At 44.3% G+C, this 26,219-nt stretch overlaps 1 protein-coding gene across 3 annotated transcripts; it reads left to right on the top strand.

The window, feature by feature from the left end:
- Positions 1–998: 998 nt before the first annotated feature.
- LOC128876399 (cuticlin-4) lies at positions 999–25,994 on the top strand. 3 transcript variants are annotated; one of them, XM_054122730.1, is made up of 6 exons: positions 999–2,064; positions 13,283–13,364; positions 23,345–24,126; positions 24,317–24,634; positions 25,017–25,341; positions 25,581–25,994. In XM_054122730.1, exons 2-6 carry the CDS (start codon positions 13,296–13,298, stop codon positions 25,989–25,991), a joined length of 1,905 nt encoding a protein of 634 aa, XP_053978705.1. In that variant the 5' UTR covers positions 999–2,064; positions 13,283–13,295; the 3' UTR covers positions 25,992–25,994. The 3 variants fall into 3 exon arrangements, with proteins under 3 accessions (XP_053978705.1, XP_053978706.1, XP_053978704.1); XM_054122729.1 differs by lacking the exon at positions 999–2,064 and adding an exon at positions 10,256–11,407; XM_054122731.1 differs by lacking the exon at positions 13,283–13,364 and having other exon boundaries at positions 2,023–2,064.
- Positions 25,995–26,219: the final 225 nt, after the last annotated feature.

Below are 26,219 nucleotides of genomic sequence, written 5' to 3'. Positions count from 1 at the left end.
GGGCGCGAAATTCGTTCGGTTAGCTTTCTTCCGGAATCGGAACTCCGCGGAAGCGTGGCATGCCGGCTAGAGCATCGCTGGAGAATCCGGGGAAATTAACGGGGTCGCTGTTTCGGAATGCGCGTTAATTACGATTGGTTTCGCCTTGCAATTCGCAAATCGCTCTGTAATTTCCCCACGGGGTTGAGCAGCTCTCTCGCAGAGACAATATTTTTAAATTTATCGCCAACTTTCCGCTATCGTTATCACAGCAATTCCCGACGTTGCGTGGCGGTTGTTATTATGGTACATCATAATTATTCGCTGGGTTCTTTAATTAGTTCGAAACGTGACGCTAATTACCGTCGGTCAGAGGGCGACAGTGATGATCTTTTGGAATTATTGAGCAGGATTTTGAAGTATTATAATTAAATGTCCATCATCCGTGCAACTATGCCACTTTATAGCTACATCACTGTAGGACTATGCAACTATCTAGCTATATAACTATACAGTAATATTAAAAATTAAGGTATTCGGACCAAAAATGTAGCAGGTCATTCGGATTAATAAAAATAATTCGTGGTTATTACGTTCTAGAAGCATTCCGTTTCGACACATTGCTTTCGTTTTCACCAAATTTTCTACTTTCTAGCATTCCCGTTTTAATCTCTCACGGTTCGTTCCCAGGTCCACTTTTTCAACCGCTAGACAAATTCTTTATATAACTCACGGGGTCACGTAAAAGGTAAGCAATCGCAGATGCAGTGTCCAAAAAGTTACAGTGACCGTGAACGTTCGTGGTCGATGACTTTCGCTGCTATCTTGACCGTGTTCCACTTCCGGTATCCAACCAGAGAAAGGGGGAGGGAAGGGGAGGAGCGAGTGCTCCGATGTTCAAATACTACTTTCTACGATTGTAATTAGACATTAACAGAACATAAAAGTGTACAGTTGTACAGTATTACGATTGTATTATGATCGTATTATGATTGCCTTTATGGTTGTAACGAGAGATAAAAAAAAAAGGTCCGTGGACGTTCCTACTCGTACGTAATTTTTTTCGTCGACCCTGAAAACACGAGAACTTTCGCTGCCACCAAGAGCCCGCTAGACTTCCGGTATTCGTGGTAGGTAGACCGAGATCGCGCGTCATTCCCCGACGAACTTCGTGATTCAACCTCGCTCCGTTTACGTGCCCATTGTAGCTCTCTTGATGATTAAGAAAAAAGAAAGTCGTGCTGGCGGTGCAGCCTGCGGCCGAGGTATTCTCCAACGCTGTACCCTGAAGGAGTAGGACATGCCAAATTTTTAAGAAAATTCACTTGTCATGAAGTTTTTATGGGCTAGATACCATCATGGAGATGTAAAGGGTTTTTCTAAAGAGACTTTCGGATTACGGTATAGTTGTATAGTTGTATAGTCTATTATACAATCATAAATCCGTCGACAGGATTTCAAAGGTGTAACGATAACTTTGTAACTTTTCAAATACCGAAGCGATAGCTTTCGATCTTCTTTCCTAAAAAAAAGTATTGTTTATCGTCAGCACAAATATTCGAATAACACTCAACCCTACGAGTATTCGATTAGTGTCGAATGGTATTCCAGCGCCCGAGTACTTGAATTCCACGTGTGCTCAAGTTTCATTCGAATCTAAAAACGAATTTTACTGTCTACCTTTCGCCGTTTCTTTTTCCCCAGTTTTCTGACAATTGTGACGCGAATTTCGATTTTTCCGGCAGGTGAGTGGCTCGCCGAGGGTTTTTGGTGAAAGCAGACGACCCCGAGAGGGGAGAGTATATAGGCCGCGTTTCGTTTCTGGCGGAGCTCACAACGAACTCACACGGCATACCCGGTCGGTGTCTTACGCCCGTCACGTTTATTAATCGATCACTCGGCACGCGGGACTCCCTTTCGTTCAACTTTTCCCTCCCACACTCGCGAGGATCGCCACGGGTGTCGTCTGGGACTTTACCACCCGTGAGGAACGAGAAGCATTCGACAACGAGAATCGCAAGTGCCAAGTGTGTGTGTCAATAGGATTATATCGAGCCACCTTGCCGACCTACTGGAAAGATCAAGGTTTGTGGGAACAGTTTGTGATCAGTGGTACCCCGGTCTGGTGCGCAATCCGTACGCTGTCCTCGAACAGTTCTGAAGGGTGTGAGCTGAACAGTTCCTCGTGCGTGAGCTGAATTAACATCCTTCGTAACGCGATCCTACGGACAGTGACTATTACTTTATCTTTTCGTAGGGATTGTAGAATCGCGGGAGAAGATTTAAATAAAAGCATAATTTAACAATGATTTGACTGGGTTGAGACTCTGGGGACTTGAGAACGAATTCCATTAATTCCAGGAAAGAATTTCATTTGAATTCAATCGACTTAAATCGAATGCGATGTGTGGAGAAAGTTGAATAATTTTAGTGATATATATATGCATTTTATTAGGGATTTCTTTCATGTATAAAATACAGATAATATATAATATATATTTTTGGAGACTGATCGAAACGAAGTTGTTCCATTCTCCGTTTTCCCGGTTCAACGCCCCACTCCGGCATCTTCTGAGCGCGCGTTGAAAAGGCAAAAGGGTATGTGGGGTAGCGAGTCAGTATGTCAGCGTTCTCACGTCTCTCTTCGTGGCGTCCTTCCTTCTCCGGGTCTATGTCGAGAATAAGGCCGCGTGTAGGCAGAGAGAAAGATCCTCTGAGCGGCGTGGAGAAGGAGAGACCGCCACTAGAAGAAGACGAATTCATTCTGAATCTCACGAGCGTCGTTCGAGATCCGTACTCGATCTAGCTCCATGGAAGATGGGTCCCGCGATAAATGCCGACGATTTGGTAGATGCAATCGAGACTGGTCGACTTTTCAGGGAACGTGACAATTAGTCCCGTCGTCCTAGAGCGAGGGTTTCTAATCTTCTTCTAATCCTATACCCTGTGGTCAACAATTTTCGAACGTTGTCGAACTGTTTCGCGAACTTCCATCGTCCTCCCTTTAACAACCGAGACGAATATTCACGAAAGTTTCTGGGCAACCACTCGTGTCCACGTGAGATCAATTTTCCGCGGCCCGACGTCGCCTTAATTTCTCGCTTTCTACCCCGTGCTGGCAGGTAACCGTAGACGAAGGAACATTTTTTCTACGAAAACAAAAGAATTTTTAGTAGCAGCAAAACCACTCGCGAACGATCTGAAATTGTGTAGGGTCACTCGAGACCCGAGAAGCCCTTTGATCATTTCCTTTGGCACGCGTCTCCTCGACCAATCCACCTTCCAGCTTCCTCTGAAATGCCATTGTGCGATTAACTTTCCGTCGATAAGTGGAACGTGGCCATTACCATGCCAGGGCCATATTTTCTGTTCCTTTCTTTACCTTCGTATCTTTTTTTCTCATGCATGAGCTACCCCGTGGCAAAGAGTAGAGGCCCCGTCGAATTAGGGGACCTACTTGTCCAAGTCCCATAAAGAAATACCAATTACGAAGAAATTGCAGGTAATTGTCAAAATTGTTTAACTTCCTTTTCGCTTGTATTCAACTATGATTAAACTTGTTAAAAGTGGGGGTGGTCCAAAATGAGAGCTGAAAATAATTTCACTCGTTCGAATGAGATTCTAATTCTAGAGGTTCTAACGAATCATAGGATCCACCTACTAAATACACATGTGTCACTAAAATTATTCAATTTCTTCTTCATGTTGTGTTCAATTTAAATTAATTTTGATATAAACGCGAGGGCCAAACTGAAGGTCGGAAAAAGTTGGCTACGCCACTGGTCTCCCATGTCACTTTCACAACAGTACAGAATTTCGCGCCACACCGTCCACGGTGGTGTTCCGCACCGTGTCGTCTGGCATTCTTATGGGGTTTCGCCTGGCGCGCGTGTGCATCGCGGGTATAACGGTACCTCGTTACTTACGTCACGCGCTCGCACCTGTCACGCTTCGGTTGGACAAAGGGTTGCACCACCGGTCGCCGACGGATGATAATAATAACAACAACGCGGGAAAAATACGGGCCCGTGGAGGAAGCGGCAGTTGCCATACGATATCTGATTTCCGTGACGGGGAAACTGGGACTCCTGGCCTTCTTGTTTCGTTCGCGCGGCGACGTATTCGGAGCGCTCCGACGCCCAGGGCGACGGCCTGTCTCCAGACCTTGATTATCACGGATTGCTCTCGTGAAATTTGCCTTTAAAACTGATACGTTTTATTAAAAGGTCGAATTTTTCTCCGAAAAGTTTCTTGGTCCACGAATGAGCGTAATACTTAGTAGCAGTAAGTAATACTTGAGGAGAATAGTATTCGAGCAGCCAAGTATTCAAGTTGTATTCGAATGGTATTTCAAGTAAGACTTTTTTGAACGAACAAGTGCAAATGAATTTCCAAACGAATAAGTAATAATCTAATAATACGTTCTTCACGAATCGTTACGATTCTCCCTGCAACGATAGGCGCAGAGGTGGTTTAATATCCGTGTTATTCAGCCCAAAGTTTCCTTTCTCCTCCGGCGAAGAGGGTCGAAGGACTCGAAAAGAGGTTAAAGGAAGCACGCCGCGGGTCTCTAATAATTGTTGAGCGCGGTTTCACCGGCGTCCAACGATTACTCTTGGTCACACAGTGACTCGGCTGGTCGCCGTTTAATACGTGGGTTGTCAATCTAGCGCGATTTCAAGGATTAACCGAGATGAACCCCGTCTCTCCATCACCGTCTCGTAAGATGCTTCGCGGTCTCGATTCCATCAGGTGTCATTTTCCTCGACGTCTACGAGCAGTATTTAGGCCGTGGGACACGAACGACACATTCTCGACACGCATGCATTCTTCCTCCGGTTCTTCGGATAAAAGGTGTGCGAATTACTGCCACGATGTAATTGGAGAAAAGCTGGGCGCAAAAAAAAATTGTCGATTCATTGTGTTTGGAAGGTTCGCTACCACGAGGTTTTGTCGGCGGGAGCTTGGATGGCTCGCATAGCTTTGCGGGAAATGGCTCACCTTTATAAGAGATCGCAAAAAGACGGAAAGTTCAACAATGAACAATAATCATGGAAATGTAGGTGCTCGTAGGGTGGGTGAATGGGACAACTCAGTTTCCCGATACTAGAATTACATTAAAATTCCTAACCCACTTCAAATATAAGAATTTCGTTAAAAACTTTAAGTGCTCGAAGCCTTTTAGACTCACGCGCCACTAATTCTGAAGTGGTTACACGATTCCACCTCGCCTCTCCTAAATTCGCGGATGCTTCCTAAAATAAACCTGACTAGAAATGCTTCTTTTTATGTCGAACGTATTTCTAAGTAAAAAGGCTGAGGTAAAACGTGTCGAGATTTGGGCACGTGGCGTATGTATGCAAATTTAGAATACACACGAGGATGGTCCAACGTAGATTCCTGTCTCTTTTTTAATTTGGGTATTCGGAACGAAATTCTAGGGTAACCTCGTCCCCCTAGGTTCACGATTTTCGATGAGCTATCGCGACGCCACGTTCGAGGATTAATTTTTGGGGCCAGCTTTCTCCTAATAGCCCACCTTTCTACCGGATCCCATTCCGTGCCTGCATCTGGTATTTCAGCTCCAGCGTGTCCGCGTATCACTTACTCGCGCAATATCGGTTCCGCGCAAACTTCTCTGTGGGCTGATTATATAACCGTCGGAAGAGCAGTCAGCGAACTTTGTCCATTAGCCGTTCAACGAACATCGGAATTTGAATCGCTACCGGAAAATCAAAATTTAAATTTCGGAACACAGATTGAAATCGGAGTTGGACGATGTAAACTGAAATTTCATTCGGAGGATGAAACGTGAAAATATGAGATAGCGAATGAAGTCTAGAAATTTAATTACGATATGTAGATCAAAATTTAAATTGCAAGCAGAAAATTCAAATTTTAATTACAGAAACGGTTTATAGAAAGAGTATAAGACAACGAAAATAGAAATATTTTAAAACTCTTGAACACGATGAAAATGTGTAGGGTCTTTGAACTTCAGTGAATATAAGAAGCCTTTGTGTCGTTCAGGGAATGAAAGGAGAACGTGATGGGAAAGACGAGGGAAATGCAATCGAACCGAGAAAAGTCGTCGAACGAAAAACGTACAAAATTCTGCGTCGATTGTATCCGGGCTGTCTGTGCTCGTGCAAAAAGTGCCGAAGATGCAGCACCCTTGTCTTGCGAGAAATTTTAAAATTGTCATTCATGGACCACCATTCCAGCACTTTCTAAATTTTTCTCTCGCGTGACTTTCATTCGCACAACCAAATTATTTACCGATTCCAGTTTGATCAAACCTATAATTTTAAATAAAGGAAGAGCTATTTTAAGGATCACTAAGGGAAGGTTGTTAAAATAGATATTTCCTTTAATTTTTCAGAATCGAACATGAATCTAACGATTCAGGTAATTGCTGGTAATAGAGTAATTATTCTGCCAACGATTACCGTGTCACGAATTACAGAGATTCAGAGATACGCGATTTTTATTTAAAACCTCGAATAACCGCTGGCGAAGCAATTGTACGTTTTTTCTTAAAAGAAATAGTAGAGGAAGTAACTTTACCAGGAAAGCTAATGCTGTTATCGTCGAATTACGAGGTAATACGATTACTATTGGGATTGGCCTTTTAATTAACTCCAACGTTCCATTTGTATGCAAAGGGTCGCGATCGAGTATCCCCCGATACTCCGGGAATTTCATATTTCTTTTCTGAAACAAAAACACCGACGGAACTTCGAATATAAAATGAAATTTCACGGGAACAATCGAATGAGAAATAAATCGTGATTGGCTATTTGTGTGAACACATATCCGTCACTCGTGCTCTTTCCTTGAAAATTTAATTCGATAAAAACTGCGACTAATCGATTTTATCCAGAGACGAGTTGAACTTTATTTTAATAATACACGAAAGATAATCTCTAATTTGTTATACGAACCATCGTACAGAAGAGAATTTCATCTACCTCTGGCATTATACTCTCTTCGTTTTTATGCCCCAGCTTATTCTACTCTTCCTAATTATCCATCTTTGGCTTTATTCGAATTGGTATCATTTTTTGCTTTTCTTCGTTATCCTTTCTACTTTTTTCGGTCGTTCCACTTTTACCTCGTTTCTCCCGTCATCTATAATTTCCACCAACCTTATCTAATTACTCCTTTTTCAATTACATTCTCCGCAAACACTCGTATCCCAGCTGAATCAATATTTGAAGGATTAAAAAAGGGAAATTCCCTTTCTGTTCACTGGTCGCTTCATCTGAAAATGATAATTCTAGGATACCAGGATAATTGCCCTATATTCGTGACAAGTCAGAAAAAAAAGAAAAAGCGAACGAAGGAGAAACGTTCACTCGCACTTTCTCGTATTATCTGCCGTTTGGCGTTATCCCTGCGTGCAGCGACTACCATAAGCCACTTCCGGATGGACGGGTTAACGTCATGCGGGCGAGGAATCTGGGCCAGACCGCCGGTTCGCGTTTCTAGTTCTCGTTCTTATCGGTCGTCGTGTTACGCAAATCCCGGTTCGCGAAGCCATTTCGAGAAAACGAAAGTATCGTAGGGAGGAAGAAGATCAGTCCTGGGGATAAGGGGAACGCGATGTCGTGAATAAATTGAATGTGATCAACGTCGAGAATTCGATGATTGCAAGGGAACCGCTCAAAGTATCTTCCCAAAATTTTAATTCGTTTTAATACTGGACGACAAATAATAGGTAAATTAAATAATTCGAACTTTTCACCCTCTTCCGATACATTCACGTTGACTACACTAAACGTAAACTAAGGCTTTTAGTTTCTTGCATTCCAGTGCTCCAATTTTTCGCCATTACCAATGGACTCGTGTTGACTAGTATGCTGCAAGTATACACGATAATAAATACCACGTAGCAAGTAATTTTTATTCCTCTGTTTCCCTCGTATTTACCATCCGCGTAGACTTCCATGACAGAGATTGATACTCAATATACATTGCGAGCCATGTTACCGCAATCGACTGTATCTCTAGTATTATCGAGTCGTTGCAACTAATATTTTACACGCGGCAACGGGGACCTGTAATCTACCCTTCTGTGAAAGTAGGCTAAAATCGGAGGGAGACAGGTCGAATGCTTTCCTTGATAGTCGCAGGCCTTACAAAGGCTGACTAATACGTTCGACCCACTCGCAATTACCATAATGGACTCGATTTTTGATTAGTTTCATACGAGTGACTCTTGCATATATCTAAAACGGTTATTTATTTTTTTTTCCTGAACTACATAGTACGAAGAACGACGTTTCTTTTATCTCTCTCGCGAAAAGTTAGGCCAAAGATCGCCACTGATTTCAAATTAACACGTCTTTACACTTCTTTTCGCGTGCAGCGAGCCGTGGCATACCTCTCGCATGCCGCCAGGTTTATCGCCAGTCGCGATCACCCGTATCTGCGAATGTGGAGCGTTTTATAATAAGCACGACTGGACGTTAACGTTCCCTCGATACATTGTAATTAATAGATGCACGATAATTATGCTAATTATACGGCTCTCGTCGCGACGATTGCAGGACGAATGAAAAACGATGGAAGCTTTCAGCTTGGTCCCAGATGGGGTTCGTTTGTTTTCTCTTTGGCGTGCCACGACTTGTTCGGTACACCGAATTTAATTCAAGCGAAATGTCTTCGGACAAAATAATTTATTTTTATTAGTAGATGCGTATACACAAAGTAAATTTTATTTATATATTACCTCTTTCAATCGTTCATACAGTTCAAATTGCATGTAAAATATTTCCTGTATCGTCACAATCGGAAGAGATATTTTCCCTAGTAGCACACTCCGGTATCTATTTCTTCGCCAGATGTATATTTGATTTAAACCGACGTTTCGGTGTTTCGGTGGCATAGCTGGAAAGTATTTCAAGCGACTCGTTCCGCCTTGACGCAGCAATATATTTCTTCTAAGCATTTCTGCGCCCAAGCTGGAGTTCATTAGTAATTTTTGCCTCCCGACTACGGAAAGAAGTCGGTTTTATGACACATTTGACACATATGTGTATCTCACTCCGTGTTTATACCCGGCTCGTACGAAATCATGCCAACCGCCTTATCCTATCTTACTTTCTACACAACAGCTTATCCTACTTTTCTGAAATATTTATCTTTGATTTTATTCAACTTTCCACGTATCATTTCCTTTCCTCTTTTATCCACCCCACTCCAGCCGGTTATTCCGTTATTTCCTCATTCATTATACCATTCGCTACTTCCTCCAACCTTATCTCGTCAATTTGTGTCTTATTACTTGCATTTAAACAGCAATTGAAAGCTATTGCAATTTTACAAAAAATATTCATATTCTACGATTTAAATAAAATTATCAACCCTTCCTGAATCAGTAGTAGAAGTATAATAGAAAGTAACGAAGGAAGGAGCCTGTTAGAATAGTCCTGGTGACTATAGAATAAATTACAACTGTGTTTCATACAAAAAAAACACCTCGAAAAATCCTTTACATTCATCATCAATCGTCCCATAATTCTCCTTTCTTGTTTCATTTTCAATTAAACTATATTCCCCCTTTAATCCTTCCATTCCTTTACGCGAACCGTTTGCGTATATCGTGCGGGAAAACGATCAGGTGCTCGAGATTTTCGTGTCGTTCTTTTTCGAGCAGAGTCGCGAGGAACGCGTTTATCCGGTCTCCGGACGGTGAAAAATGGCGGAGCGTCGACGATTCGACTTATAGGAGAGTAGCACACGCCCTCGTTTTGGTTTTCTCCTCTCCTCGCGATTTATTGAAATCGAAGCTAGTCGAACGAAACGATTCCATCGTTCGTTCGTACGGTGGGCTCCTTCCCGTCCTGGTCTGGTTCGCGCGGATGCAGCAGCGGTTCGCGCGAGCGCCCATTATTCCAGTCACGATCGGCGTTTCGTTTCACCTGCGTGTGACAGACAACTGAAATATTTTCCGGGCGTTTCTCCTTCGCGTTTTGGCCCACGGGGCCAGCTGACGCTTGGGCGATATTGTTACGCACAGAGACCGGTTGTTTTGTTACGTGCCTCGCCGTAAATGAGTTTCCTCGCGAAAATCGCTTTTCCCACCCCCGAACGGGGAACAACGCGTTGAAGCTTTCCGACGGGCTAAAACACACCGAAACGTGCTCGCAGACGCGGAAAGAAACGCGGTCCGCTAACAATTAGCGCGTTTCCTTTGTTGTGGACTTCAGCTTGTTCTGGGTTTTAAACATCGACGAAAATTCACGATTATTTCGGCGAGAATAAATTTCGTGTTTATCGCTATGTAGTTTTGCTGTGTAATAAATATAGTCTCAACGTACGGGCACGCTGTGCGCTCGTCTTCACAAACTAAGGGGCCCACCCTTTTTAACAAGAGTGCACAGTTTTGCTCTGGGGCCCGCGATGCTGTTAAAACGCCCCTGGCTATTGAATTTTCTCAATATTTGACAGGATAAATGTCGTAAAAATTAAGAATTCATTGAGTAAGTCGCATCCTTTGGATGGGGTACTCGGACGTTCCGCCAGGATTGTAATTAGCATTGCAATTATCGTCAAAAATCGAATGAGTCTGCTGACCACCGCTGACTATCGCTAACCACCTCTGTACCGATAAAGAAACCCGTCAAGTTTCGAAACCACTAATCGCCTCCAATTTACGACGTCCACATGCCACGGGTAACCCCGGGATCGAAACGAGCTCATCAAAAGTTTCGGCGCATTCCCCGAAGAACAACGACCACCGAAATAAACGCTCTCTCTCCCCCTCTCTCTCTCTCTCTCCCTCCACCCTGTTCCCTATTTAATGATTCTCGCGCCTCGCTCGAAGCGTCTTTCACCTGTGCACGGGCAGCATCGTTCGGGGGGATAAAGGAAACCACGAAGTCCGAGGAAGAGAGCAAGGGACGCGATTATGAGGAAAAAGAAGGAATGGAAACGGTGGCAGAGAGCGGTCGACCGAAGGGTGGGGGTACCGCGAGCACGGTGGGCCTGTTTGGGACTTGACGCAGGCGGAAGGAGCAGGAGGAGGGGGCGAGCGTAGACCAGGAACGATCGAGATCGTCAGTAGGTCACTGGGACGTGGCTCGTGGCCGAGACGAGCGTGGATTGCGCCTTCAGTCAGTCCCCGTTGGCCAAGGTAGCCACCTCTGGGCCCGTCCAGTCGCGGCAGACAGCCAGAGTTCCCCTTTTTCCTTTTTTTTTTTTTTCACTTCCACGGGAAAAGGAAGCACCGCTCGCGCTCGGGCCCGATGACGAACAACTGACGCCGCGAGTCACGGGGTTATTTCGTGTGACCGACGACGTGCTCCAGTGGGGGGCGAAGAGGGACCAGCACGAGAATTTCGAAGATATTCGGAGGATCTTCTAGGTGACAGTGCTTCGACACCGAGGACACGATCGAGGTGCATCGATCTCTTCGCTTCCGGTCCGTTCTCGTTTCCCCCCCTCGCCTAGGGATGATTGGACGGATTTCTGAAACGAGCGCGTTACGTTTCGACGGATGATTATTTCGGAGTCTGCGTCGAGCTGTTTACTTAAGTTTCAGTGCTGTTTATGATAATAATAAATCGATGATGATTTGAGGCTCACGAAGTACAGTTAGAAATTGAAAGTATAGTAGGGATTAGTTTTTCGGGACAGGATCAAGTTGTGATTTAAAATTAACTGTGAAGGGAGGGGGGTGTGAAAATTAATTTGCATCATGAGATTCTATATATTTTTGTGATTTTTCTTGGTATTCATTTTATGTTGTAATTGAGTTCCTTTAATTGCAATTGACTATTTTAGATGTTTTGTACGATTAATGTGTTTGAGAAGATCTAGAGGAGGATCTTATGATTTTTACTTTTTTGTTAAACAATAGTTCGAAATAGTGCGATACCAAACTTGCTTTATTTACATTTCAATTATTTGTCCTTTATCTGAATTTTTTTGTTCAATGATAACATTAGATCGTTTGATTGAATTTTCGGGAATATATATAGAATTAATATAAAATATCTGTGCGAAAGGCCAGAATAAGTAACAGCTCGTTCGAGACTTCAAGTTATCATCCTTTGTACATATGAAACTTCGTTTATGATTGTTTATTACGTTTCAACTCGTTCGCTCCAAGCGTTCATTTCTATCTATAAATTCAATATTCACATTTCTATGTATGAATTTTTATATACTAAAAATTTGTCTTCTATCATAAAATAAAATATCAACGATTTCATCAATTTTAGATAAAACATCTAAATCGAAACGTAATAAATAGCTCATCGAAATCTGTCCAATCGTCTCCCTTACATTGACACGTACAGTTATTAATCAGTTGAACAAAAAATTGTTACCGCCATTAAGAATGGATTTCCGAGGATTTCTTATTCGTCATCAGTTTTATTCGAATATAATTTCGCTCGTCTCCGGTTCCCCGCGTCTATCATCGGTCTTTCTTTTCCGTGCTTCAAAGTTTCGGTGTTTCCCGATCGCGCGGCTCTTAATAATCCTCCCCTTTGATGTCTGGGCTTTATTCAAACTACGAGTTTACCAGCGTTCCACCTCCGGACTCTTTTCTCTTATCTCCGGTGCTGTGCGCGAAATTTAATTTTTTCTATGTATTTTTTCTTCCTCCTCGTCGTCGACTTTCTTTTTTCATTGTGTTTTCTTTCATTTTTTCACTATAACCGTTAAACTTTATTTCCTAGCCAATTTCAGCCAGAAACGAAGCTCACTCCGCGCAGACTTTGAATCTCGCGAGATTGAATTTCCTAGCGGGTTGTGGGAGCGGTTGAAACTTTTTCTTTCGGTGCGTCGCGCTGTACCCAGAGCGACTTTTTAATTAAGAAGTTCGACTTTCGGGGAATATGGTTTAGATGCTCATTGCGTAACGTCTTTCGCGGAACCACGAACAGCCATTGCCCTACTCGTCCGTTCGAGTGGTGATAAACGAATTTATTCTGTTCATCGTATGCCTGGACGCGTCCCTTCGCCACTTACGTCGAAGTTAGGGCTCGCGATTAGGGCTGGAACTTGTGGAACGTTTTTGTATTCGAGTTGCCAAGTAATCGAATAATTATTATTCGAAATTGAAACCAAAAGTTTACAGTCTTGGGTAGAAGTATTAATTCATTTCACACGTTTCATGTCTCAGATTTCAATTGAAAGAACTTAATGAACATTAAGAAGCAAATTGATACTCGCATTCGAGACTGCAAAGCTTTGATCTTATTAATATATCACTGAAAGGATTCCAGGAGTGAGAATATAATAGAATTCGCACGGAATTAAAATGTCTCGTTCTCCTTTTTCATTACAGAGAGGACATACGCATGATGGAGTGGACGTGGTGGAGTATACGGAAGACAGCTTTAATTTTGTTGCTGCCTTTGCTATTGGCTGTGAGTACACGCCGTTCTAGTCGTATTTGTAAACACGACGACGATGCTATCCGTTTCGATCGATTCACTGCAGCGAACCAGAGGAAGTAAAGATAACGCGCGCCGAAACAAGTAGAATCAATCGGCAATGGACAGACACGCTCGGAGCATGCATGACTCAACGCCCGCGCGTGATCCGTAACACCGTCAGAATCGATTTTCGCGAAAACGAGACCTAGTATCGAAAAATTGTATCGCCTATTATCGATTCATTTTCGCGCGCAGAATCGATTTATTATCGGTTTCGACCGCCATCTCGTAATAGTTACGAGAATCACGAATTTTCCCACGGGGAACTACTAGTCCCGGGTATGCACGGCCAATGTCCAATTAAATTTTACTCCGAGAAAACGATTCTTGTCGCATCACCGAGGAAACATCGTTCGGTTCCCTTCGAGAGCAGGTTGCGCCCTGGCAAATAATCGATTCGTGCGTTGCCGTGATCGGTATTATTAAATCGGCGGGCACCAATTTACCGTCGAACGAACGGAGATTACTACTCGCGGTTAGTGGCTTGTTCTACTCATTCGAAGTGACAGACAGCTCGTGCACGGTGACCGTTATGCCGCGCTGCGTAAAACAGGCGATTCTCTATCGGTGCGTCTGTCCGAGTTCTTTAACTCGCATTGTCGCGATGCGTGCGCGACCACCGACTGTTTCCGAGATCCTGGTCGACGAAATCTAGGGAGAGATAATTTAAAAAATATTGGGGTGGATCGTGTTGTTCGTTATTTTCGTCTGGGGTTGGTGTTACTCAAATTTTTTAGTATTTGAACGTTACTATCCGAATAATTCAGTATTCGATTATCACCGCTCGAATATGCGAGCACTCGATTGCTACAAGCACAATTCAAGCAGTACTGTCTGATTCTTGGGACCGTTAAAAAATGTCGAGAGTTCTTCCAGGAGAAAACGAACGAGCGCGTTTCATCGACGCCTAAACGTCTGCTGGTTGGACCGCTATTCGCGGGCCGCACGTGTCGGTTGAGACGCAACGCGACGTTAATGCTTAAGAGGAATCACCGTAGCCGCCGGGCATTTTCTGTGCCACACATTGTCGTCTGATATGGCACTGATCGTTTCGAGGTAAAAGCCTGAATGAAACGGTTACCACCCAGAACTATTCCCGAACGAAAACATTCTCGCGCGAATCGGAATTTGAGTACTCGAGTAGCATTCGAATACTGCAGTACTTGAATAGCAATCGAACGAAATTCTAACGTCGCAGTATTCGGATAGTGTTTGAATTTTCCAACATGGACCACGTCGCGATAGAATCAAAACTCTGTGACGTCGACGCATGTTGATACTTTTTCCGTCCGGTTGAATAGACGATTGTTCAGCAACAAACTGACCGATTTTGTCCAGTCGCGCTTATTCGATTTAAAGTCTATTTGACATTTTATTAAAAAAAAAAAGAAAAAAAATTGAAAGCCACGCTTTCACAGCTTTTATTGTTTAATCCGACCGAACCGTTCGATCGTTATTCCATCGATCGGATCGTCGTTTCACATCGATTTCGACGCAACTTCGTCTATAGGGAGACGCGACAGATTAAACGCAAGGAAATTACGCGATGCGTGCCGCGTTTACGCCGTGTTTGCATTCCAGTCAGCAGACGGTAATTGTCCGCCGCGCGGATCAATGCGTTTTTCCGATATTCGTGTAAACGGGAGTCGGAATTGATGCAATTAATTTCCACGGGAACACGCGCGATACTTTTCCCCGAATCATAAATCCAAACTGATGAAACGCGATGTTTTCGTTATTTAACGGGGAGTAATTAAATCCCGCGACGTCGCCGTTAAACACGTACAACGCCAAGTATCGTTGCCAGATGGCCAGATGTGTTTTGGCAGATGCTGGGATTGGTAAACCTTGGTAGGAGACAAAAAGTATATACGGCTTTCGGGGGCGTAGTTTATCGATGTAAACAAGTTTTCAAATATTTCACTAACGTAATAGTTCTCGAAGACCTCAAAAGTTCGACAATGGCTTATCGAGACCTTGGGAAACGATGAATGAAGGCTCCCGATGCGCCTGGTAGCACCATAGCGTCTAAGGTGCGCGTAGAGTGGTACCTGCAAGCGACACCGCACAGTAGTCAGCGTTAACTATACACAGCCGAGCAGCCCAAGCGAAGATAGTAGGTCATCGCGCCGGACGCGTTGCCCTCTTTCGACTATACTCTCTAGACGATGTTCTTTCTTTTTCTCTCGTACTCTGAGCCGCGGGTCTCCGTCTCCGTCCACTGGTTCCCCTCTTTCTCTCTTTCTCTGTCAAGGGAACAGCCCGCGATACGATATATAGCGGGTCAGATTCTAGTCGAGTTCCAGCCAAGGATTGACTTCTTTTCCATCGGCAGCTTTCTTTCCTGAGAAACGTCTCGCCCTGTTTTCGCGTTGTTCCGTCTCGACTCGACTCGACTCGACTCGTCTCGACTCGACTCGTCTCGTCTCGTCTCGTCTCGTCTCGTCTCGTCTCGTTTCCGATTTCGTAGGCCTCTCGACACGTCGACTGCCATGTCACTCGAATTCGAGTGACATGACGACCCCCGTAAGGGGCCTTCGTCGCTCGTACTCGTCGCGACGTCGCGGTCTGACACTTACAGGACGGGCGACTCGACTACTTGTCCAGTTTTTCTGTATTCGAGTAGTCGAAGATTCTGATAGTTTATAGTAGTGACGAGTATAGTTTGAATAGTACATGAATGCTTGATTATTCGAGTGCTATTCGAGTACTTAATAAATACTTGATTATACTTGAATCGATACTACCACCGTCAAAAAACACAGTTCTCCCAAATGCTACGTAATTTTGTGCAACGAAACAAATTTAAAATCCGACTCCTGGCGACTGGGCGAGACGTGTCGCGGGCGAAATTAGATTAGGCTGAAATACGTTCTGGAGGATTAATGTGAACACGGGATAGCCTGTTGTAAAAGGGAAAAGTACTGTTCGCAGACCATGTAATCGTTTGGGGATATGAATGCAGCTGTCGTGGCGTGTCAAATAGACGAATCTTCTTTGCAGGTCCTATTCAATTTCACTTAATCGTATTTACGACTGTTATTTTTAATTGTATTTACTTATAAATAAAATTGCTCGGCTAAGACTGCTTCATTCTTTATCTCCGAGTTCTTTACGAAACATGGTTGCTGCTACGTCAGTGAAAGCTCATGATTTCAAGTAGTTCCTCGTGCTCCGATACCAAACCGCCATTGATAAACCCCGGTGAATAGGAAAAGAACACTCTCCTTCGTCTTGCGGCCGCTCGGAACGTACAATCTTGCGGACGACCGCTGGCTTTTCGCTGCACTCGTTCACGCAGAGATGCAACCGCCTCTCGATCTCGTAATTCGAGATCATCCTCGTGATTCCCATCCTTCCGGACGATCCAACGACAGTATGAATTTAAATGTAAGAAGGTATTCTTCAATTCCGCCACAAACGTCGTTAGACATGCCTGCGTTAGACGAACCAGCGGAATTGAAACGAACGAAAGCCGTCCCCCGTGGACGACCGACGGTGAATTCGTCACGTCCGTAAAACAATTCGTAGGGATGGAACGGAACGATGCAGTTTGCCGGGGGACGGGGCAGACGTTTACGCACTCGACGCACAGTCGTTTCGCATAGCAGTACAAGGCTGCCAGTGTTCCTCTTTAATTAAAATCCCACCCCGCGAGATTTCTTCGACAAAAGAGCGCGTACGCGCCGACGGTTCTCAGCCTGATTCTCACGGCTGCGGCTCGCCGTCCTGCTGATCGCCTCGCAGCAATTAAATTGCCCCTTGGTTTTCCGGAAGCCACAATTTCGGACGGAAGAATGAACAATCTTCCTTTCAGATCGCCACAGGAAGACAAAAACGAGGTTCTTTAACCTCTCGACTTGGAAAATGGTGCACTTCTTAATGAAAAAGATGTCACGTACTGCTTCAACTATAGCTCCACATTATGCTTCCTCGCTTTTTATTATACGTAACATGATCTTTCTATATACTGATATCTTTACATGCTCTTAAGGAATACTTCCACGAAACTTGGAGAAAAAAAAATGAAACGTATCCATCGACTCGAAAGCGGGTAAGGTGTCGTTGGAAAATTGTCCACGGTGTTATCCAGCTTTCTGTGGGCAGTCGTGTTATCGAAAAGCACGGGACATGTAGGCACCCGGTCGTTCGTACCGACCCGACCCACTTTTTCGCCGCCATCGTCGCAGCGGGAGGAGTCGCGTTACGACGTCGGGTTTTCACTTCGTAAAATCTGCTATCTTATTTTCGATACCGCCTGTCCGTAGCACGTGGACCCGCAGAATCGACGGAACCGTGTTGCTTTCTAAACGGGTAGAAACTCGGCCGCTTGGATTCGTTTCCGTGGCTTTTATTTCGCGTCGATTCGTTCTGTTTTCCGTTCCTGCTCGCGATCGACCTTCAACTTTTCTCATTTTCATCGGCAACCGGCTGCAGTCGCGCGTTTGGTTTCGGATGGACGTGTCTCGTTACATTGAATATCGCAAGCAGGGACTTGCACTCGCACTCGTTCCTTTTTTTCGAAGGACGCAGACATTTCTCCGGATAGAATTTTATTCATGAATTATTTTTTGTACTTTTATTGTTGAGAAGTATAGAGTGTAGTACTTTATGAAATATTTTTGTTCAAAAGAACATATATACAGCAAATATATATATATGTAGCTATATGAATGTTTAATAAAACAATTGTATTCCTACATATATAGATTTCTATTTAACAAACAAAGATTTGTTCGTCTTCTTTCTGAAAACTACCAAACATTCTCATTTAACTTTCATACCACGCGTAGTTTCGAGTCTCCCAATTATATGTAAAAATCTAATAAACCAGAAATTGGTTTTTCGAGATCCCTCGAGCGGAATACCCATTTAAAGCTAAATCGCTGGCCGAGTCGATTGCTCAATTAACGAGCACGCTTTGTCCTCGGTGTTCAGCGAAAGTGTGCTGTCCAACGCGAACGGATGGGCTTCCCACTGGACGACAATGGGAAAACGAAATCAGTCTCGGCCTTTCTACGGCTGCTGTGCTTCCTTCGGACACCGTCGGTTCCGGCACCTGGCTTCTCCCATCGGTAGGGATGGAATCGAGCCATCGGTATGGCCTCACCAATCCAAGACGATCTCTGCAACCAACATTCGCATCGTCGGTTCCAAAAATAAGGTTTTATACGAGGCTTTCGCATCTTGGATTCTTTTTATATTCGACACTGATAGAAGTTTTATGGTAATCGATATTTCTTTGACGTTTGAACAAGTCGCTACACGATTCTTCCATATCCTTCTGTTGTCTTCTCAGAACCATCTACAGTAATTCGTTTAATTCTGAATAATTCCCACGGTAGGTTTTCTTACGTTTTCGAAATTTATGGAAGTGTGACGCATTCGATCGAGGCTCGAGTGTTTTTTTTCTTCTCCTCTCGTCGATAGCTGCATCGCTCTACGATTTCGTTTCACGCATCGACCGGTTCCGCGATACTTTTCTGTCCAGAAAGTCCTTAGACCAGATCGGGTGCAGGTGCAAGTAGAACAAGAAAGCGGACAGGTATGCGTACGGTCGACCGACCTGCCTATCGGTCAGGCGCGAACCGTGCGTTTCCTGTTGATCCTGAATCGGTCGTCTCTGTCGATCTCACGCGATGGGAGGAACGACACGTGACACATCTGCATTATCATAACAGGAGAATTGCTCTTATCTTGGAGTGTTTCTCGTTTTTTACTCCTGCGAATGTAAATTTGAATACGAATCATGATTTGTACTCTGCTAAACAAGATTAGAATTCCACTTTGTAGAAAACAAACTTCTTTAATAAATCAAGAATTATACTGAAAAAAAGTTTAGGACTGTCAAATATGGCAAATCTCTTTATACGTTCTTTATACGTTATTTGAAGTCCAGCTTTAAATTTAAACGACAGAGAAGACAAATTACTTTTGTTCGTGTCGAAGGAACAAAAAGTAAATTACACCTATCGTGTACCTCTAATGAGACATAATTGACGAGTATGGTGCTTAAAAACCCGTCTCACGTGTCCGTGCGATTTCAAATTGCACATAGTTGTGGCGTGTTACCGCGCAATTTATGGTTTTATCGCGTATAACAGAGCGTTATAGCGAAACGATGATGACACCGTAGTGTCCGGTAGAAAGAGACGCTTGAATTTCGTAACTTTTGTAACAGGAACTCGTGTAATTTCGGGAACCTGACTCCGCTGGTACAGTTACGTTCAACTGTCCCTATACGTGATGCTTTTTCGGTATTCTTATCAAATGTACATAGCATACTCTCATAAAATTAAACGAAAAAGTTTCGTGAAATAGATCGACTGATTAAAATGCTATGATGCACCATTTCGTTGGAAAGCACCTGACGTTTTAATAACTGTTCTAATAATAAGTGTTTTCGATAATCTTCAGGCCTAATCAAAAATATTTAATTGCCCTACAATTAAAGAAAAACACTTCGCGATACGTGGAGGTAAAGTAGGGGAGCAGTGAAATTAGTAGGCTTCTAGTGAACACGTGAAATGTAAAATCATGTTTCGAACGGGAACAAGTTATATCGCATTCTACCAGCACGTGGTCGTCTTATAAACCAGTTAATGTGCATCCCCGGTATTACTTTCTGCCTTTTTAACGTGTCACTAACCCGATGAGGCAACGATAATATTATTATTAGTATTATAATATCGATTCGTTCAGTAATACCACTTTTTCTCGAATTAAGAAGGTTAAAGGTTGTTTAAATTTCTTCTTCCATTATTAATTTCTGTATTGGCTACAACCTGAGAAGAATACGAAATAATTATAGATGGATCTCAGTTGTAGTTTTATTTTTGATAGTTCTATAAACCATTGCTCGATGTAGCGTTACCTCTGTGGCCTATTTGCTGGCGCCAGTGCGACGAGTAACGTCAGGCGTCATTTCATCCAACGGCACTGCGGCAGTCAACTGTTAAAGTGCAAGGAAAAATGATAAACGAGTAGCACGTGGCAAGAAATCAGCCTTTTTGCGGTACTTTCAGTGTTTTCAATATTTCTCTTTCCGACGTTTGAACAGGTCATTGTATGATTCTTCCATAATGTTTCCTACCTTTATTTCTGCCAAGTTTATCGCCGGTAATTTCTTCAATTTCGATGAACTTTGTAGAGGACGATTTATCTTAGAGAAGCATCCAACTTCATCTTCTTGTAAATCCATCAAGGTCGAACCGGTCGACGTCGATTCGCGGGAGAATTCCACGGAATCTCGAGCACCGTAACATAGAGTTCGATCGGCATTCCGTGAAAGGTTGCAACGGCGAATGACGTTCGTGGAATTCATAATGCAAACACGTTTCTGTACACCGTGCCCCCGGTGGTGGCGTTCGTCGTCATTCATTGTGATTCCAGAAAGACCGGCGCCTCGACGCCGTTTGTAGATGTCGTAAAACAAGAGAAAAATAAAGCAGAAAGAAAAAAAAAGAGGAACAAGGAGAGAAAAAGTTAAGAGAGGAGGCAGGGGAAGTGGCTCGTTTTCCGGTGCTATATTTTCGGTTCGCCGTTATGGCTCTTACCGTGGATGGCGTTTCGAAACACGGCCGGTTGAATTGCTTTTATGCATACGTGCGGGGCCTTGAAAATTCCGTCGTGAAACGCGTCCGTCCATTTTCCGTTAAGTGTCGTTCGCTCGTCTTTCGAGAAATTCCTCTTCGCTGCGCGCGTACGGTTCTTCGACGTGTCGCGTAAAAATTGGGTCGTTACGTGAGCCAGGCGGTATTTAACGTCAGAATTTTCGATCTGTTGGTTACTATACAAAAATTGTTAACGCATGCGTAGCAGTGCTGTATTGCCTGTATAGTTGCGATGGTTCGAACAAAATATTTAGAACTTAAACTCTGAATACAAAAAGTGACGAATTGTCAATTCGATTTGAAATCTATTAAGTATCAAATATGAAAGCCTCTAGTAGTAGAAACAATAGCCTACTTGAATCTACTTGACTCTCGTGGAATGTTTACGTAGTTTCTCTTGGCATGACTTGGGTCCACTGCGGCACTTAACACACCGAAGGCTAGCGCAGAATTTTAAACGATTCCGTTCTTCCAACTTCGCTGGCAGAAGTTTGGAGGAGGGCTTCTTCGTCATCGCAGGGACGATGCTCCTCGCCGAGAAGCTACGTGTGCACGGCAGTGGTTTGTTAAGACGGAGTTGGGGAAGTTGAATAGCTATCGCGGAGTTTTGGCCTGAACTTCGTGGAACAATGTGGGACGAGTTGGAAAGACGACTTTGACCCAGGTCGAAACGTCCGACGAGAATGATTGGGTTCACCGAAGTTCTTGAGAAGTATGGCGGACGATTCTTCCAGCTAGGTAGTAACACGTGGTGGAGAGTCTTCGGGACAAGGGAAGAAAGGCAAGCAAGTACAGCGGGCAGATGGTCGCCGATTATTATACATTCTACGTTTCACGTCATGAGTTACTATTCGACCCCAAGAATGGCTGGATAGGATGATGTCGAAGCAGTAAACTGCACGCCTCATATCGTCGGTGCTTCTGATCCTCATTAGGCTCATGAGAAGCCCACTTTTCAAGCTTTCTGACTTCGCCAATTTCCCTTAAGTGCTTGGAAACTGTTATAGCACTTACGTCGAGTTGTCTTGCAAATTCCCCGGCAGTTTGACGTGTACCAAAGTCGTTTAGAATTTCTACGAATAATGATATTCGAATACTCAAATAATTGAATAATGATACTTGAATGTTGAATATTGAAATTCTAATACCTCGAAAATTCAAAAATAGTACCAACTTACTCGCCGTTCAACTTATTTTATCGAATCTCGTAAAAGTCGTTAAATTTTGTTTAGATCCAGAATTACAGTATTTCGTATAGTATGGTTTGTAGTTGTTATAGCCTGGTTAGCTTGTCACGTGCGAATTCAGGCCATTCCACGTATACGTATGCATGCGATAATAACACATCGAAGAGTTCATTGTACAAAAGGATACGCGCAGATTTTATTACGGAAGTATGCTGCAATTAGTATAATATTTCGCAAATGATTACCGCAGCCATAATCGTTTTCGGTCATTTTCAACGGTCCACTACCGCACAAGCGACCGCAGCTAGTTTGAGCTCGATTCGACTCAAACCACGATCGATTATTGTTAGGCATCCTGGTAAACGAGCAATAATTTACTACGGCATAGCATCGAAAAGTAATAGCCAATCAAATTATTGATTCAATTATCTACCCGTAAATTAGTAGCAAAATTAAAAAATAACGAACTAATTAAATTTCTTTCTACGACAAATTATTAATTAAATTTGTATCTGTATTTTCCTCTTAATTACCGATAGAGATATAAATAAATATATCACTAATATTTATAGTACAATTTAATATTTCACTACAATTATTTATAAAGTTTATCCATCGCTACCAATGTCAACGCATACACTAATCGGGTAATTGAAGGATTAGTAGAACTCGGCTTACGTAATAAATAGAGTCAAAGAACTCGTGTCAGGTGAATTCCACGAGTTGACCGAAATGTTCAACGATGTATAAAGTACGAAGACTGAGAAAGAATTTAGCTTAGGTTCCCCCTAGGAATTCTGCTAAAATTAAAACCATGCCTAATAGATCGAAATAATTATTAATCGAAGGTGGGGGTAATTGTAATTACACAAAACCTATTAACGAAACAGAATTCACGGACGAATTGATTTAGGCTACAACCGTTAGATGTGCTCACGTTCACGTATATCCAGATCGACTTGCCAATAACCTGAAAATCTCCTTACCCGTTAAAAGATGACAAGAAAATTCTATTTAAAAGAATCTCACTGGCATCGTATGTTAATATACAGCGAAATATATAGAAACTATTTAAAAAGACTCTAACGTAATTTCTTTTCGTTCGTTGCAGAGAGTAAAATGCGACGCCCCATTGGTCGACAGCAGCGCGCTGCCGTTGGAGCACAGGTCCGTTTACGGGGCCCCGGCACAGTACGGTCCCCCAGTGACGCACGGTGCCGAGGAGAACTGGCCCCTGGCGTCTCCTGACACACCCCAAATAAAACACCTGCAGGTCCAATGCGAGAAGACGCACATGCGCGTCAACATCGAGTTCGATCGACCGTTCTACGGTATGATCTTCAGCAAGGGCTTCTACTCGGACTCTCACTGCGTTCACTTAAAGCCGGGTACGGGCCACCTGAGCGCAACTTTCGAGATCTTCCTGAACTCCTGCGGGATGAGCTCCTCGGCTAACCACAACGTGGCGGCCTACGGGGCGCCCACGCCGTCGGGAAGCTACGTGGAGAACACCATAATCGTTCAGTACGATCCCTACGTGCAGGAAGTGTGGGACCAGGCGAGGAAGCTGCGTTGCACCTGGTACGACTTCTACGAGAAGGCCGTGACCTTCAGGCCGTTCCAAGTAGACATGCTGCACGCCGTCACGGCGAACTTCCTGGGCGACAATCTCCAATGTTGGATGCAGATACAGGTCGGCAAGGGACCGTGGGCCAGCGAGGTGTCCGGCATCGTGAAGATCGGACAGACCATGACGATGGTCTTGGCCATCAAGGACGACGAGAATAAATTCGACATGTTGGTGAGGAACTGTGTGGCTCACGATGGCAAGAGGGCGCCTATTCAGCTGGTGGACCAGTATGGCTGCGTCGTCAGGCCCAAGATTATGTCCAGGTGAGTGGACGTTCAGTTGTTGCTTCTACGTGGATAGTTTCTTGGTCCGATACGGCGGCTTGAAAAGTGTTCAATAATTTTTATGAGCACTAGAATCGATCAGTTTGGTAATAGACTCTAAAGCCTAGATTTGGACTGTTTAGGCTGGGATGTCTTCTTAATGATTAACGAAACTCTTCTTTCCTCGCAGGTTCCAAAAGATAAAGAACTTCGGACCAAGCGCCTCAGTCGTCAGCTTCGCCTACTTCCAAGCTTTCAAGTTCCCAGACAGTATGAACGTCCACTTCCAGTGCGTCATACAAGTCTGTCGCTACAACTGTCCAGAGCCTAAATGTGGACACCCCGGTTTGGAGTACGGCGCTCCCGCCAACGGTTTATCTCAGGAATACGCAGCAGCGGTGCATCAGAGCCTTGGCTCGGAATATGGGGCGCCTCCGGTACCGGAGTACGGCGTACCACCGGCGTTTGCCGATCCCAGACACCCCAGCGGACCTGCTGGAGCGTACAGGTGAGTCCGGATCGATCCAATGGGAAGGGGGTACTCTTTTCCTTCTAGATCAGAAAATGGGATTTTTCCTTTCTTGATACTTCTATCAAATTTAAACAATTTCAAAATTACGATATACATATAATTTCAATTTATAAATGTACGATAGTATCGTACGATACGTGTAAAATATTACGTAAATTTCTTATTTTAATAGAATCTTGTACAAATAAACGCACAAAATTTCAAAAGTTACAAGTGCATTTGATTCAAGAAAATGATGAAAATTTAAAAAGAGCATCCCCTTAACGGCAATATGGCGTCTATCCGAGGGACGTCCCGCAGCGAGTCCCTCTAAATTCAATTTCACCCTGGATTCTGACTCCGTATCCTTTTTGGACAGCGAACCGAACGCAGACGTGGTGCCGGCGCCGCAAGCGCAAACCTCATCCTCCTCGCCCAGTTCGACGCCTGGTGACGCGACGGCCAGCAGCTCGCCGCAAAGTCCACAGGATAACATTCACCTACCTCCACCCCCTCTTCCTGGTCACCCAGCGGCTGCCTACCAGACCGTGAAGAGAAAGGGAACCGCCGGTTCCGAGGAGCTCGAGGGCAACCTGGCCACCCTCGGGGGTCGGCCGAGGTCGGTAGAAGGTTTTCCAGCCGAGCTTAGGGGTGCCAGGAGGCGAAGGTCCGACGACCTCGATCATCTGGAAGATGACGATTCCGTGAGTATCAGTTCTAGCCTATAGTTCCCAATTTGGACGATGGTCCTTACCTTGAAGATTTTTTAAAAATCTCTAGGTGTAATAGAGTCCTCCGAATAAAATGCTTCTATAAGTAGTAGGGCCTAATCATGGTTCACCTTTAAGGAGTAGGACTAGTTTCTAACAACGTATCTAAACCATGAATTACTAGTAACCCATATACCGATCTCTGATACTCATTTCCTCGATATCTTCTACAGAGTATCTACCGAACCGTCACCTTGGTCTCGACCCACGTGTACAAGCGAGCAGCCCAAGAGATGACGGACGTGAACACCTCGAGGACGATTCAGGTGGTTGCTCCAGGCGACGTGAACTTCGCCCTGGGGACGACGAACTCCAGCAACGACACCACGGTGGTGATTCAGAACGCCAGCGCCTCCGCCGATCCCGAGACGATCTGCATGAGCCTCCCAGGATTCGTCGGTGGCTTGGTGATGCTTCTCCTGGTGGTGGTCGTCGCCTCGCTGGTCGCGGCGTTCCTCTTCGTCAGGGTGCGCGCCGTGGACCGGAAGAACGTCGGTATGGCGGGCACCAGCTTCGTGCATCCGGCGTACGCAACGGAGAACTGCAGCGTGCCCAATCCAGAGTTCGTGAAGGTGGCCAACTGAGACTCCCGCCGAGATGATCATAAGATTAAAGGTCGCAGATTAAAGGAACTCAGTGAAGGATGACGAGAGACACTCGAGGATGGGCGATCTCTCGAGGACAGACCGTGCTTGGATGTTATTTGATCGTTGTGCCCGCGTCACCTCGTACATTCTCTTCGTTCTCCTCCGCCAGTTCTCTCAACCCGCCGTTCCCATTGGATTCTCATTCTCTTCCGGCTCTCTTCTCTT

The sequence above is a fragment of the Hylaeus volcanicus genome, chromosome 5 (genome assembly GCF_026283585.1).
Source record: "Hylaeus volcanicus isolate JK05 chromosome 5, UHH_iyHylVolc1.0_haploid, whole genome shotgun sequence".
Taxonomy (NCBI): Eukaryota; Metazoa; Arthropoda; class Insecta; order Hymenoptera; family Colletidae; genus Hylaeus; species Hylaeus volcanicus.
This window is presented reverse-complemented; position numbering and strand designations above follow the sequence as displayed.